The sequence below is a fragment of the Salmo salar genome, chromosome 20, assembly GCF_965601325.2.
Source record: "Salmo salar chromosome 20, fSalSal1, whole genome shotgun sequence".
NCBI lineage: Eukaryota > Metazoa > Chordata > Actinopteri > Salmoniformes > Salmonidae > Salmo > Salmo salar.
In genome coordinates this window covers 96,294,539-96,311,379 of record NC_138310.1, presented here as the reverse complement: position 1 = coordinate 96,311,379, position 16,841 = coordinate 96,294,539, and the positions used below count along the sequence as shown (strand labels likewise).

Sequence of the window (16,841 nt, the reverse complement as noted above, 5' to 3'; positions counted from 1 at the left end):
ACCCGATGTCACAGGAAGGCCAAAAAGATCATCAAGGACAGCAACCACCCGAGCCACTGCCTGTTCACCCCGCTATCATCCAGAAGGCGAGGTCAATACAGGTGCATCAAAGCTGGGACCGAGAGACTGAAAAACAGCTTCTATCTCAAGGCCATCAGACTGTTAAACAGCCATCACTAACATTGAGTGGCTGCTGCCAACATACTGACTCAACTCAAGCCACTTTAATATTGATAAATAAATTGATGTAATCAATTTCACTTGCCACTTTATATTAGATAATGTTTACATAACCTACATTATTCATCTCATATGTATATACTGTACACCATACCATCTACTGCATCTTGCCATCTTGATGTAATTAGATGTATCATTAGCCACTAAACAATGCCACTTCATATAATGTTTTCATAACCTACATTACTCATCTCATATGTATATACTGTACTCCATACCATCTATTACATCTTGCCTATGCCGTTCGGCCATCACTCATTTATATATTTTTATGTACATATTCGTATTCATTCCTTTACACTTGTGTGTACAAGGTAGTTGTTGTGGAATTGGTAGATTACTTGTTAGATATTACTGCATAGTCGGAACTAGAAGCACAAGCATTTCGCTACACTCGCATTAACACCTGCTAACCATGTGTATGTGACAAATAAAATTTGAAGAAGCAATAAAACTGTCCTTCTTTAGACTAGTTGAGTATCTGGAGCATCAGCATTTGTGGGTTCGATTTCAGGCTGAAAATGGCCAGGAACAAAGAACTTTCTTCTGAAACTCATCAGTCTATTCTTGTTCTGAGAAATGAAGGCTATTTCATGCGATAAATTGCCAAGGAACTGAAGATCTCACACAATGCTGTGTACTACTCCCTTCACAGAACAGAACAAACTGGCTCAAACCAGAATAGAAAGAGGAGTGAGAGGCCCCGATGTACAACTGAGCGAGAGGACAAGTACATTAGAGTGTCTAGTTTGAGAAACAGACGCCTCACAAGTCCTCAACTGGCAGCTTCATTAATTAGTACCCGCAAAACACCAGTCTCAACGTCAACAGTGAAGAGGCGACTCCAGGATGCTGGCCTTCTAGGCAGAGTTCCTCCGTCCAGTGTCTGTGTTCTTTTGCCCATCTTAATCTTTTCTTTTTTATTGGCCAGTCTGAGATATGGCTTTTTCTTTGCAACTCTGCATAGAAGGCCAGCATCCCGGAGTCACCTCTTCATTGTTGATGTTGAGATTGGTGTTTTGCAGGTACTATTTAATGAAGCTGCCAGTCGAATTTACTTTTCTTTCAAAAACAAGTGACACCAAACTTTTGAACAGTAGTGTATATTGTGTTGTAATTTACACTGTACCATGTATTAGACCTAGATATTGTGTGTACTGATATGTAGGCTGTGTGTGACATTTTAAATGTATGTATTTCAGTCCTTGACTAATAATGTTCTGTACTATGTATTATGTCATGCCTCATGTGGACCCCTGGTAGAGTAGCTGATGCTTTTGCAGCGGCTAATGGGGATCCTAATGAATACCAAAAATCAAAATACTGACCTCTGAGGAGGTAGAAGGAGTCAGGGAGGAGCAGCTTGAAGCCAAACAGAGTCAGGATTACCTCTAGGGAGAACGAACCACGGTCCACAAAGTCTCCATTAAATAGCTGTGTTTTATTGTTAAGTGTTATAATGTACATTTCAATGAATACTAACACACACAGTTTTACTGCACATGTCACTGTGACTGAACAGGATACATAGGGGTTGGTCTCAGAGGGTAAGCCGTTCAGCTCAAAGATGTTTATAAGATCGTAGAACTGTCCATGTGTGTCACCACAAATGGTTATCTTTTCTGTCTGTTGGGGAGAAAACAGAGGACAGGTTTAGACACAGGGACAGTTCATCTGCTGAAGGGATAATCATCTTGACAATTGGAGGACAGGAGAGGAGGCAGAGCAATACCAGGAAGTCAACATATATCATGGATGTCTCACCTCTTTTAATGTGATCTCAATTAGACTGGGTAGTTTGGATAAGAGTTCTTTGACTTGGATCAGAATCTGAAAGGATACATTTTATTAGGAAACACAAATACAGGATTACATGTTTTATAGAAGGATTTTTATTTCATAAGGTTTAGGGCAATGCGTAAGTTTAGTAAACTAGGGGCCTCCCGAGTGGCGCAGTGGTATAAGGCACTGCATCGACAGTGCTTGAGGTGTCACTACAGACACGGGTTTGATCCCAGACTGTGTCACAGCCAGCTGTCAACGGGAGACCCATGAGGCGGCGTACAATTGGCCTCAGTCTACACACAATACCCCATAAAGACAAAGCAAAAACACTTTTTAGGAATTTTAGAAAATGTATACAAAAAAATACGGAAATATTACATTTTAATAAGTATTCAGACCCTTTTTTCAGTACTTTGTTTTAGCACCTTTGGCAGCGATTACAGCCTCGAGTCTTCTTGGGTATGACGCTACAAGCTTGGAACACTTGTATTCTCTGCAGATCCTCTCAAGCTCTGTCAGGTTGGAAGGGGAGTGTTGCTGCACAGCTATTTTCACGTCTCTCCAGAGACGTTCGATCGGGTTCAAGTCCGGGCTCTGGCTGGGCCATTCAGAGACTTTTCCCGAAGCCAATCCTGCTTTCTCTTGGCTGTGTGCTTAGGGTTGTTGTCCTGTTGGAAGGTGAACCTTGGCCCCAGTCTGAGGTCCAGAGAGGTATGGAGCAGGTTTTCATCAAGGATCTCTCTGTACTTTGCTCCGTTCATCTTTCCCTCGATCCTGACTAGTCTCCACGTCCCTGCCGCTGAAAAACATCCCCACAGCATGATGCTGCCACCACCATGCTTCACCGTAGAGATGGTGCCAGGTTTCCTCCAGAAGCGACGCTTGGCATTCAGGCTAAAGAGTTCAATTTTGGTTTCAACAGACCAGAGAATCTTGTTTCTCATGATCTGAGAGTTCTTTAGGTGCCTTTTGGAAAACTCCAAGTGGTTTGTCGTGCCTTTCACTGAGGAGTGGCTTCCATCTGGCCACTCTACCATAAAAGCCTGATTGGTGGAGTGCTGCAGAGATGGTTGTCCTTCTGGAAGGTTCTCCCATCTCTAGAGCTCTGTCAGAGTGACCATCGGGGTCCTTGGTCACCTCCCTGAACAAAGTCCTTCTCCCTCGATTGCCCAGTTAGGACGGGCGGCCAGCTCTAGGAAGAGTATTTGGTGGTTCCAAACTTCATCCATTTAAGAATGATGGAGGCCACTGTGTTCTTGGGGACAGAAATGTTTTGGTACCTTTCCCCAGATCTGTGCCTTGACACAAACCTGTCTTGAAGCTCTATGGACAATTCCTTCGACCTCATGGCTTGGTTTTTGCGCTGACATGCACTATCAACTTTGGGACCTTATATAGACAGGTGTGTGCCTTTCCAAATCATGTCCAATCAATTGAATTTACCAAAGGTGGACCCCAATCAAGTTGTAGAAACATCTCAAGTATGATCAATGGAAACAGGATGGACCTGGGCTCCATTTCAAGTCTCATACCAAAGGGTATGAATCATTCTGAAAAATGTTTTCGCTTTGTCATTATGGGGTATTGTGTGTAGATTGATGAGGAAAAACATTTATCTAATACATTTTAGAATACGGCTGTAACGTAACAAAATGTGGAAAAGGGGAAGGTCTCTGAATACTTTCCAAATGCACTCTATATTATTTAGCAAATGTAAAGACAACATTAAAATTAACAAGTCTGACAATATTAGCCCATCACTTGTGAATGATGTATTTCTCCTGTCTTATCTGGTGTCCTGTGATCTTAACTGTATATCTCTCTCTCATTTTTTATTAATTTGGAAACATTTCTAAAAACATAATTCCACTTTGACATTATGGGGACTTGTGTGTAGGTAAGTGACACAAAATCTCAATTGAATCAATTTTAAATTCAGGCTATAACACAACAAAATGTGGAAAAGGTCAAGGGGTGAGAATACTTTCTGAAGGTACTGTATGTGTACCTGATAAGCACACTTTCTGTGCAGTTTCTTCTGGTCTTTGAAGCACTCCATCATCTCTTTCATGAACCTCATTGTCACCTTCCCTTCTTCCAGCTTCGGTCCTGTGTACTGGTCCTCAATCACTGCATGGTGGCACAATCAATCAAACCATCAAATGTATATAGCCAATTTTAAAGCAACATTTGTCACTAAGAGCTTTACAGTAACTTAGCCTCGAAGGGTCGATTAAGCACCATGTATACAGGCAGTAGCCCATTATTTCTAGACATTAAAATGACTGGTGGATAATATATAGTTTTACAAGAGTTACGACAACAAATATTTTACAAAAGTAATTAATCATAAAATATGAGATAAGAAACCACTCACTCATGTTTTCAATGTCTAGGGAGTCTACGACTGATCTCTTCATCTCGTCGCTAGCAATGGCTCTCTCGAAGGCTTTCTGTTTCACGATCTTGTTGCACTCCTGGTACTTCATCTTAGCGTCCTTATCGTTGGGCCGCACACGCACTACCTAACCCCACACCAACAGTCAGACACACAGGGACAGGGTGAGGAGCAGAATTAGTCAGTCTCTCACACAGCAGCATAACACCCTGCATCCCACTGCTGGCTTGCTTCTGAAGCTAAGCAGGGTTGGTCCTGGATGGGAAACCAGATGCTGCTGGAAGTGGTGTTGGAGGGCCAGTAGAAGGCACCCATTCCTCTGGTCTAAAAGAATATCCCAATGCCCCAGGGCAGCAATTGGGGACATTGCCCTGTGTAGGGTGCCATCTTTCGGATGGGACATTAAACGGGTGTCCTGAGTCTCTGTGGTCACTAAAGATCCATGGCACTTTTCATAAGAGTAGGGGTGTTAAACCCGGTGTCCTGGCTAAACTCCTAATCTGAACCTCATACCATCATGGTCACCTAATCATCCACAGCTTATAATTGGCTCATTCATCCCCCCCCTCCCCATAGCTATTCCCCACATCGTTGCTATAAATGAAAATGGGTTCCCAGTCAACTTACCTGGTAAAAATAAGGGTAAAAGCACTACTACATAAAAGGGCAGTCTCACACATAAACAGTATAACATAAGGTCAGTCTCATATAGACAGTATTACATAAAGGTTAGTCTCACATAAACACTATGACAGTATAACATAAGGTCAGTCTCATATAGACAGTATTACATAAAGGTTAGTCTCACATAAACACTATGACAGTATAACATAAGGTCAGTCTCATATAGACAGTATTACATAAAGGTTAGTCTCACATAAACACTATGACAGTATAACATAAGGTCAGTCTCATATAGACAGTATTACATAAAGGTTAGTCTCACATAAACACTATGACAGTATAACATAAGGTCAGTCTCATATAGACAGTATTACATAAAGGTTAGTCTCACATAAACACTATGACAGTATAACATAAGGTCAGTCTCATATAGACAGTATTACATAAAGGTTAGTCTCACATAAACACTATGACAGTATAACATAAGGTCAGTCTCATATAGACAGTATTACATAAAGGTCAGTCTCACATAAACACTATGACAGTATTAAAGGTCAGTCTCACACATAAACAGTATTACATAAAGGTTAGTCTCATTAACACTATGACAGTATTACATAAGGTTAGTCTCATACAGACAGTATTACATAAAGGTTAGTCTCATACAGAGAGTATTACATAAAGGTCAGTCTCATACAGACAGTATTACATAAAGGTCAGTCTCATACAGACAGTATTACATAAAGGTCAGTCTCATACACAGTATTACATAAAGTCATAAACACTATGACAGTATTACATAAAGGTTAGTCTCATACAGACAGTATTACATAAAGGTCAGTCTCATACAGACAGTATTACATAAAGGTCAGTCTCATACACAGTATTACATAAAGTCATAACCACTATGACAGTATTACATAAAGGTTAGTCTCATTAACACTATGACAGTATTACATAAAGGTCAGTCTCATAACCACTATGACAGTATTAAAGGTTAGTCTCATAACCACTATGACAGTATTACATAAAGGTCAGTCTCATAACCACTATGACAGTATTACATAAAGGTCAGTCTCATAACCACTATGACAGTATTACATAAAGGTCAGTCTCATAACCACTATGACAGTATTACATAAAGGTCAGTCTCATAACCACTATGACAGTATTACATAAAGGTCAGTCTCATAACCACTATGACAGTATTACATAAAGGTCAGTCTCACATAACCACTATGACAGTATTACATAAAGGTCAGTCTCATAACCACTATGACAGTATTACATAAAGGTCAGTCTCATTAACACTATGACAGTATTAAAGGTCAGTCTCATAACCACTATGACAGTATTACATAAAGGTTAGTCTCATAACCACTATGACAGTATTACATAAAGGTCAGTCTCATTAACACTATGACAGTATTAAAGGTCAGTCTCATAACCACTATGACAGTATTACATAAAGGTTAGTCTCATAACCACTATGACAGTATTACATAAAGGTCAGTCTCACATAACCACTATGACAGTATTACATAAAGGTCAGTCTCATAAACCACTATGACAGTATTACATAAAGGTCAGTCTCACAACCACTATGACAGTATTACATAAAGGTCAGTCTCATAACCACTATGACAGTATTACATAAAGGTCAGTCTCATAAACCACTATGACAGTATTAAAGGTTAGTCTCATAACCACTATGACAGTATTACATAAAGGTCAGTCTCACATAAACCACTATGGCAGTATTACATAAAGGTCAGTCTCATAACCACTATGACAGTATTACATAAAGGTCAGTCTCACAACCACTATGACAGTATTACATAAAGGTCAGTCTCATAACCACTATGACAGTATTACATAAAGGTCAGTCTCATAACCACTATGACAGTATTACATAAAGGTCAGTCTCATAACCACTATGACAGTATTACATAAAGGTCAGTCTCACATAACCACTATGACAGTATTACATAAAGGTCAGTCTCATAACCACTATGACAGTATTACATAAAGGTCAGTCTCATTAACACTATGACAGTATTAAAGGTCAGTCTCATAACCACTATGACAGTATTACATAAAGGTTAGTCTCATAACCACTATGACAGTATTACATAAAGGTCAGTCTCATTAACACTATGACAGTATTAAAGGTCAGTCTCATAACCACTATGACAGTATTACATAAAGGTTAGTCTCATAACCACTATGACAGTATTACATAAAGGTCAGTCTCACATAACCACTATGACAGTATTACATAAAGGTCAGTCTCATAAACCACTATGACAGTATTACATAAAGGTCAGTCTCACAACCACTATGACAGTATTACATAAAGGTCAGTCTCATAACCACTATGACAGTATTACATAAAGGTCAGTCTCATAAACCACTATGACAGTATTAAAGGTTAGTCTCATAACCACTATGACAGTATTACATAAAGGTCAGTCTCACATAAACCACTATGGCAGTATTACATAAAGGTCAGTCTCATAACCACTATGACAGTATTACATAAAGGTCAGTCTCACAACCACTATGACAGTAGTACATAAAGGTCAGTCTCATAAACCACTATGACAGTATTAAAGGTTAGTCTCATAACCACTATGACAGTATTACATAAAGGTCAGTCTCATAACCACTATGACAGTATTACATAAAGGTCAGTCTCATAACCACTATGACAGTATTACATAAAGGTCAGTCTCATTAACACTATGACAGTATTACATAAAGGTCAGTCTCATAACCACTATGACAGTATTACATAAAGGTCAGTCTCATAAACCACTATGACAGTATTAAAGGTTAGTCTCATAACCACTATGACAGTATTACATAAAGGTCAGTCTCATAAACCACTATGGCAGTATTAAAGGTCAGTCTCATTAACACTATGGCAGTATTAAAGGTCAGTCTCATTAACACTATGACAGTATTACATAAAGTCTCTAATACTACATCAATACGCTGCTCGTCCTAGCATGCGCAGTTCAAAAACACTGCTATAACTCTGACGAATGTGTTTACATGTCCTAATAATTCAGTTTAATATCTCATTATTAGTGTGCAGGTAAACATACTCAATAATGTCATCTTGAAGTAGTACCTTTAAGCCTCCTCTCCTGAGTCTAACTTTAACTCTACTGTCTCGTCTAACCTTGTCCTGTCTTACCGTCTCGTAGTCTTTGAGTGCAGCCTTGAACTTTCCCAGGGCCATGTTGGACGTGGCTCGGCGGTAGTAACCCTTGATGTAGTTCTGGTCAATCTCCAGACACTTGGTGGCGTCGGCCAGGGCGTAGCCATAGCACTCTGTCCGCAGGTACGCCAGGCTGCGGTTGGAGAAGTAGATGGCGCTGGACGGGTTGAGCTCCAACGCCTCCGTGTAGTATTTGATCGCATTCTCATAGTCTCTCTCTAGAAAACAACATCACATTCATTCTCATAGTCTCTCTCTAGAAAACAACATCACATTCATTCTCATAGTCTCTCTCTAGAAAACAACATCACATTCATTCTCATAGTCTCTCTCTAGAAAACAACATCACATTCATTCTCATAGTCTCTCTCTAGAAAACAACATCACATTCATTCTCATACTCTTTCTCTAGAAAAGGGTTCAAAGGTTGCATTGTAATGTATACCACTGCGAGACACATACCCACAGTAGGAAGTAGGGATGCACAATATATCGGTGAACATATCGGAATCAGGTGATATTAGCTCAAATGGCCAACATCGGTATCGGCCCGATGTCTAGTTTAATGCCCATGTGAAAAACCAATGTCAAAGCATACATGCATACCTAAACTCAGCAAAAAAAGAAACTTCAAAGATAATCCAAATAACTTCAGATCTTCATTGTAAAGGGTTTAAACACTGTTTCCCATGCTTGTTCAATGAACCATAAACAATTAATGAACATGCACCTGTGGAACGGTCGTTAAGACACTAACAGCATACAGACGGTAGGCAATTAAGGTCACAGTTATGAAAACTTAGGACACTAAAAAGAGGCCTTTCTACTGACTCTGAAAAACACCAAAAGAAAGATGCCCAGGGTCCCTGAACATCTGCGTGAACGTGCCTTAGGCATGATGCAAGGAGGCATGAGGACTGCAGATGTGGCCAGGGCAATAAATTGCAATGTCCGTACTGTGAGACGCCTAAGACAGCGCTACAGGGAGACAGGACGGACAGCTGATCGTCCTCGCAGTGGCAGACTACGTGTAACAGCACCTGCACAGGATCGGTACATCCGAACATCACAACTGCGGGACAGGTACAGGATAGCAACAACAGCTGCCCGAGTTACACCAGGAACGCACAATCCCTCCATCAGTGCTCAGACTGTCCACCATAGGCTGAGAGAGGCTGAACTGAGGGCTTGTAGGCCTGTTGTAAGGCAGGTCTTCACCAGACATCACCGGCAACAAGGTAGCCTATGGGAACAAACCCACCGTCGCAGGACCAGACAGGACTGGCAAAAAGTGGTCTTCACTGACGAGTAGCGGTTTTGTCTCACCAGGGGTGATGGTCGGATACGCATTTATCGTTGAAAGAATGAGCGTTACACCGAGGCCTGTACTCTGGAGCGGGATCGATTTGGAAGTGGAGGGTCCGTCGTGGTCTGGGGCGGTGTGTCACAGCATCATCGGACTGAGCTTGTTGTCATTGCAGGCAATCTCAATGCTGTGCGTTACAGGGAAGACCTCCTCCTCCCTCATGTGGTACCTCATGTGGTACATGTCCGGGAACTTGCAGGTGCCTTAGTTGAAGAGTGGGGTAACATCTCACAGCAAGAGATGGCAAATCTGGTGCAGTCCATGAGGAGGAGATGCACTGCAGTACTTAATGCAGATGGATGCCACACCAGATAGACTTACTTTTGATTTTGACCCACCCTTTGTTCAGGGACACATTACTCCACTTCTGTTAGCCACATGTCTGTGGAACTTGTTCAGTTTATGTCTCAGTTGTCGAATCTTGTTATGGTCATACAAATATTTACACATGTTAAGTTTGCTGAAAATAAACGCAGTTGACAGTGAGAGGACGTTTCTTTTTTGCTGAGTTTAAATAACGTAGGTACATGACGTAATTACGCCATGTAAGATTTTGCACTACACGTGCAACACAGCATTCCTAACCTAGCCCACAATGTCTGCTGTGTGGATCGAGCAGTCAAGTCGAGCAGTCATTTGAAAGAGTAAGAAAATTTAAGCAAGACAACTCAAAAGGCGAAATCCATTAACGCCAAGATCATGGAATTCATTGCCCTTGACAATCAACGAGAGGTCAACCGATTAGCCGGAATGGCCGATTAATTAGGGCCGATTTCAGGTTTATATAACAATCGGTAATCGGCATTTTTGGACACCAATTGTGGCCGATTACACTGAACTCCACGAGGAGACTGCGTGGCAGGCTGACTACCTGTTACGCGAGTGCAGCAAGAAGCCAAGGTAAGTTGCACGCTAGCATTAAACTTATCTTATAAAAAACTATCAATCTTAACATAATCACAAGTTAACTACACATGGTTGATGATATTACTAGTTTATCTAGCTTTTCCTGCTTTGCATATAATCGATGCGGTGCCAGTTAATTTCTCATCGAATCACTGCCTACTTCGCCAAACGGGTGATGATTTAACGAGCACATTCGCGAAAATATCACTGTCGTTGCACCAATGTGTACCTAACCATAAACATCAATGCCTTTCCTTATAATCAATACTCAAGTACAGTGATTTCCCTCATTAAAATGCAAATCATTTTATAACATTTTTGACATGCGTTTCTGGATTTTTTGTTGTTATTCTATTTCTCACTGTTCAAATAAACCTACCATTAAAATTATAGACTGATCATTTCTTTGTCAGTGGGCAAACGTACAAAATCAGCAGGGGTCAAAAATACTTTCCCCCCCTCACTGTATACATTTTTAAACATGCATATTTAGTTAATATGGCCTGCTAACATGAATTTCTTTTAACTAGGGAAACTGTGTCACTTCTCTTGCGTTCCGTGCAAGCAGAGTCAGGGTATATGCAGCAGTTTGGGCCGCCTGGCTCGTTGCAAACTGTGTGACGACCATTTATTCCTAACAAAGACCGTAATTAATTTGCCAGAATTTTACGTAATTATGACATAACATTGAAGGTTGTGCAATGTAACAGCAATATTTAGACTTAGGATGCCACCCGTTAGATAAAATACGGAACGGTTCCGTATTTCACTGAAAGAATAAACGTTTTGTTTTCGAAATGATAGTTTCCGGAATTGACCATATTAATGACCTAAGGCTCGTATTTCTGTGTTATTATGTTATAATTAAGTCTATGATTTGATAGAGCAGTCTGACTGAGCGGTGGTAGGCTGCAGCAGGCTCGTAAGTATTCATTCAAACAGCACTTTCATTAGTTTGCCAGCAGCTCGTCGCTGTGCTTCAAGCATTGAGCTGTTTATGACTTCAAGCCTATCAACTCCCGAGATTAGGCTGGTGTAACCGATGTGAAATGGCTAGCTAGTTAGCGGGGTGTGCGCTAATAGCGTTTCAAACGTCACTCGCTCTGAGACTTGGAGTAGTTGTTCCCCTTGCTCTGCATGGGTAACGCTGCTTCGAGGGTGGCTGTTGTCGATGTGTTCCTGGTTCGAGCCCAGGTAGGAGCGAGGAGAGGGACGGAAACTATACTGTTACACTGGCAATACTAAAGTACCTATAAGAACATCAAATAGCCAAAGGTATATGAAATACAAATCGTATAGAGAGAAACAGTCCTATAATTCCTATAATAACTACAACCTAAAACGTCTTACCAGGGAATATTGAAGACTCATGTTAAAAGGAACCACCAGCTTTCATATGTTCCCATGTTCAGAGCAAGGCACTTAAACGTTAGCTTTCTTACATGGCACATATTGCACTTTTACTTTCTTCTCCAATACTTTGTTTTGCATTATTTAAACCAAATTGAACATGTTTCATTATTTATTTGAGGCTAAATTGATTTTATTGATGTATTAAGTTAAAATAAGTGTTAATTCAGTATTGTTGTAATTGTCATTATTACAAATAAATAAATTAAAAATAAAATATTGGCAGATTAATCGGTATCGGCTTTTTTTGGTCCTCCAATAATCGGTAACGGCGTTGAAAAATCATAATCGGTCGACCTCTACTGTGTACTGTAGCGTACCAGTGTAGTATAGCGGGGTACTGTTGTGTAGCAGGGTAATGTAGTGCACCTGTGTACTGTAGCAGGGTACTCTAGCATACCAGTGTAGTAAAGCAGGACACTGTACTGTTTCAGGGTACCATAACAGGGAACTGTAGTGTACCAGTGTACTGTAGTGGACCAGCTTGTCTAGCTTTACATATTTTCTCATCTATTTACCAATAAACTTAGATGGTTGATATGACAAATGTGCAGACACTTGCATATCAAGTTATGGCCATGTAGCTAGTTAGCTATTTCAATCAGTGCACTTTAATGTTTTGGAAACTCTGATTTGCCTTTAACATAAACCATGATCTAGCCATTCACTTCAACCTATTGACGTGGTATCCCGAGTTACTCTGAACACACTGCAAGAGAACAGCGTTACTTGTATTACTTAATTTGCTAGATAAATACCAGAGCTTATCCTCCTGTTAGCTACAGAAGTAAAGGCAGCGAGCTAGCCAACGTTAGCCGATCATTATGCGGGAGATAAGCTATGTGCCAAGCTACCACTAGTAACCATTTGTTGTGATTTAAGCTATTACGTGCAAAGTTAATGATTTCTCGGGTGAGACAGGTTTTGTTTTCAAAGGGCAAAGATATTTTGACGGGTGTCAAATTCCAAAATGAAAACCAAAACAGTGCTAGCTACAGTAGCTAACGTTGGGAATGAATGACTTGATATGTGTGCACGCGCCAGTGTGATAAAAGTTTCTGATACAACACATACCGTTAGCTAGAAAATTCTGGTTGGTGTCATCAAGATAAACTACGATATACTGGATGATCATATCATTTCACACAATTATAAATATTACATGGAATATGAATGGATCGTGTTTTTTTACAAGACCCGAGCTGACGACAACGCCACCACACAACTCTGAGGTACTTTTTCACAAGCGTTGGCTAGCATAGCATACCGCAACTGTCCATTAAAATCAATGCGCCGTTCGGCTAGTTAGCTACTTAACGTTAGCATAGCAACCGTCTCATGTGTGCTAGAAAAATCCACTGTTGTTGTCCATATGAAGGGCACTGGATTTGGATCATTACAGACTTTGTCCATATTGAAAGATAGGATTTCAACCATGTAAAGTTACCTTTAAAGTAAGTATTCGCTTTCTCCTTGAATTTCTCTGCATTTGTATCTTCCTCCGCCATCTTCTCCCTTCTACCCCTTGCGGACGTTGCCGTATCGTTCGCCATTGACAGTATAGTCGCAAAGGGCGTACGCTGCAGTCCTATGGTCTCAAACTGTACACAGAGTTTCTAAACCCAGAGGTGCTACACCACGAGACTTCCGGGAACGCTAACGAAACAGACCAGGTTGGGGTTTGACAAGTAAAAATGATTCCTTGGTTGTTAATTTTCTCAAAATCTTAAGGCACAACCTAGATTCGAGTCAATGCAGCCAAGTAGTTGAACATGTTATTATTACATCATCGTGAGTGACAAACTGACACGTTTTCATTTTCGTCAAAAACAACTATCGAACGAGTGCCTTTGATTTTTGACGGTTTGCTCATGCGCAGTTTGTTGCGAGACGACCGGGCGACGTATCTACGCATGAATTTCGCTAGCCAACGTCACCATAAAAACGCCTACAAATGTGATCAGGGGATTCTATTGGAGAAGCAGTTTAAGCTTATCTTCATACTGTACTGTCTTTTTTTGCTATACTTTTCCAATGAGGCCAGATCCGGGGTCAGTTTTCAATCGCTTCCCTAAAGTGTGAACTGACTGGGGTACCAGAGTTGTCCTAATTTAAAAAATAAAATAACAATAATTATCTAAATTATTGAGACTAGGTTTTCCCAGAAATAAGCAGATTTTTTGGGATGTTATTTTTTAAAGAAGTGAAACTGAAAGAATGTGTAGTCTACAATGACGTAACAGATTGGAATTTGCCAAATGTTACATCCACTGTAGCTGCCTGTCATTTCATGATAATTCAGAATAAAACAACAGCCTTTACTGTTTTGTATATATTACCTATACTAGCTCATTATTAGGCCATACAGAATTATCACAGAGGCTGCAAGTAACAGGGGGAAACAGTGCGAATCAACCTCCAGGGGGCAGAGATCTGCAGAAGATAAACCTGGACAGATTGTAACGTGTGGAGGTTAGCTATAGGTTTAGAGAGGGTGGAGCAGGTAAAGAAGATACACCTGACCAGATTGTAGTGTGTGGATATGCCCCTTACCCCATGTCCTACCCCTTGCCCCATCCATGACCCCTCTACCTCCTTTTACATTTTAGTAGACACTCTTATACAGAGCGATTTACAGTAGAGTGCATACATTTTATAACATTTTTTTTTTAAGTACTGGTCCCCCATGGGAATCGAACCCACAACCCTGGCGTTGCAAGCGCCATGCTCTACCAACTGAGCTACAGTGAGACCGTACCTCCTACCCCATGTTCTACCCCTTACCCCCTCTACGCCTGCCCATTACCCCCGTCTACCTCCTGTCTTATGTCCTGACCCCTCTACCCCATGTCCCTTACCCCCTCTCCATTACCCCTCTACCCCCTGTCCTACCCCCTATCCCTTACTCCCCTCTACCCCATGTCCCTTACCCCCCTCTACCCCCTGTCCTGCCCCATGTCCTACCACTTACCCCTTCTACACCTTGTCCTACTTCTTACCCCCTCTACCCCTGCCCCATGTCCTGACCGCTCTACTCTGTGCACTGTACATTTTAAGAATTACATATTTGTACAGAAAATGCAATGTTTACTTGCTTTTTGCCATTTCAAAATAGAAGGTAAAATATAGTCAAATTACAGAGATGATTATTTAAAAATAATAACAATTTGGTGTGTGCTTGTATTTGTACCCGCGTCTATTCATATGCATGTGTGAAAACAGATATACCCAAATTTCATTACAATTATATTGTATGTGAGAAAAATGTGAATTTACGTTTGGTACACAAGAAGCACATCATGCCCAAACTAAAATGTGCATGATTGCGGCTATTAAAATGTTCACTTAGCGAGCAGTTTTGATAAACAAACATTCTTTCAATTTTTTTACTCAAACTGCAAAATATTGTCAAACTTACTTTTGGTACTTCTTAGTTTTTGTTATCCACAACCTACAAATGTGGATATTAGTTATTAGCCAATTTAGCTATATCGCTAATAACAGTAGCTAGCAATTTATTTTTTATTTTACCTTTATTTAACCAGGTAGGCCAGTTGAGAACAAGCTCTCATTTACGACTGCGTCCTGGCCAAGATAAAGCAAAGCAGTGCGACAAAAACATAGAGTTACACAAACAAACGTACAGTCAATAACACAATAGAAAAATCTTTGTACAGTGTGTGCAAATGACGGAACATTAGTTGTGGTTCAAAGCTCCAATGGTCATTTTGATTTTGGCACCGTAGGACCAATTTTATGTTTGAATTTTTTACACAAGTGCAATTTACAACAATAAGCAAAATAGTATTATCACAATTATTTCACATAAAAAAAATGCCTGATCAGGACTTGCACACAAAATATCCAAATGCCTGAGCAGGACTTACATACAAAATAAATAAAATAAAAGTGGGGCGACAGTGCATTACTGTAAAATAAAACAAAATAAAACAGTGCATTACAGTGTATCACAACATGAACAAAGGTTCCAAAAACCCCCAAATACATCCTTTTAGGAACAGCAATGCTTTGCAGCCATACTTGTGAACTTTTGTTTAAAACATGGTTTATACCCTGTGGTCTAAAATAGCTAAGGCTGATAGCTTTTCCCATAGGCCAACCTGAAATATTTATCCACGATGCTGGGGCCAACCAGCTGAGCAGATAATTATATCCGGTAACAAAATGCTGTCTATCCAACACTTTTTCACTAAAGCATTCTTACCATAAGTCCACTGGCACGTTCTGAAAATGTATTTAACTACTACATCGCTAACCCTAACCAGAAGTCCGATGGCACATTCTGAAACTTTAATTAACTGCATCACTAACCCTAACCAGAAGTCCACCAGCATGTTCTTAAACTTTAATTAACTGCATCACTAACCATAACCAGTAGTCCACCAGCATGTTCTTAAACTTTAATTAACTGCATCACATGCACAAATGTGTCTTGACAATTAGCTTACAGTGTTAGATGCCTAGTTTCTGAAAATGTTCCCCACTTGTGGCATAAGTTCAAATCCCCCATGGAGTGATCCTTTTTCATTGGACATGTGGACTATCCTTCTCAACACAATACGTCTCATCATCCCCTTCAATCAATCAAATGTATTTAGAAAGCCATTTTTACATCAGCAGATGTCACAAAGCGCTATACAGAATCCCTGCCTAGAGCCCCAAACAGCAAGCAATGCAGATGTAGAAGCACCTGGCCATTTAGCCGAGATCATTCTTCAAGATGTTCATAGATGATCAGCAGGGTCAAATAATAATCACAGTGGTTATATAAGGTGCAACAGGTCAGCACCTCAGGAGTAAATGTCAGTTGGATTTTCATAGCTGAGCATTCAGAGGTCGAGACAGCAGGTGCAGTAAAGCAAGAG

General features: G+C 40.4%; 1 protein-coding gene across 6 annotated transcripts in view; it reads right to left on the bottom strand.

The window, feature by feature from the left end:
• The window catches only part of LOC106572628 (serine/threonine-protein phosphatase 5), a 30,527-nt gene extending 16,767 nt beyond the window's left edge, over positions 1 to 13,760 (bottom strand). For all 6 annotated transcript variants that reach the window (XR_006761077.2, XR_014381966.1, XR_014381965.1 and 3 more), the window contains exons 1-7: positions 13,403 to 13,760; positions 8,250 to 8,491; positions 4,403 to 4,550; positions 4,034 to 4,155; positions 2,005 to 2,070; positions 1,768 to 1,866; positions 1,569 to 1,674 (exon numbers count right to left, since the gene is read on the bottom strand). Coding sequence is in view for 1 of the 6 variants with exons in the window: in XM_045704183.2 (XP_045560139.2) it covers positions 1,569 to 1,674; positions 1,768 to 1,866; positions 2,005 to 2,070; positions 4,034 to 4,155; positions 4,403 to 4,550; positions 8,250 to 8,491; positions 13,403 to 13,508 (889 nt within the window). In the remaining 5 variants the exon portion in view is untranslated. The remainder of the gene's footprint in view (positions 1 to 1,568; positions 1,675 to 1,767; positions 1,867 to 2,004; positions 2,071 to 4,033; positions 4,156 to 4,402; positions 4,551 to 8,249; positions 8,492 to 13,402) is intronic.
• Positions 13,761 to 16,841: the final 3,081 nt, after the last annotated feature.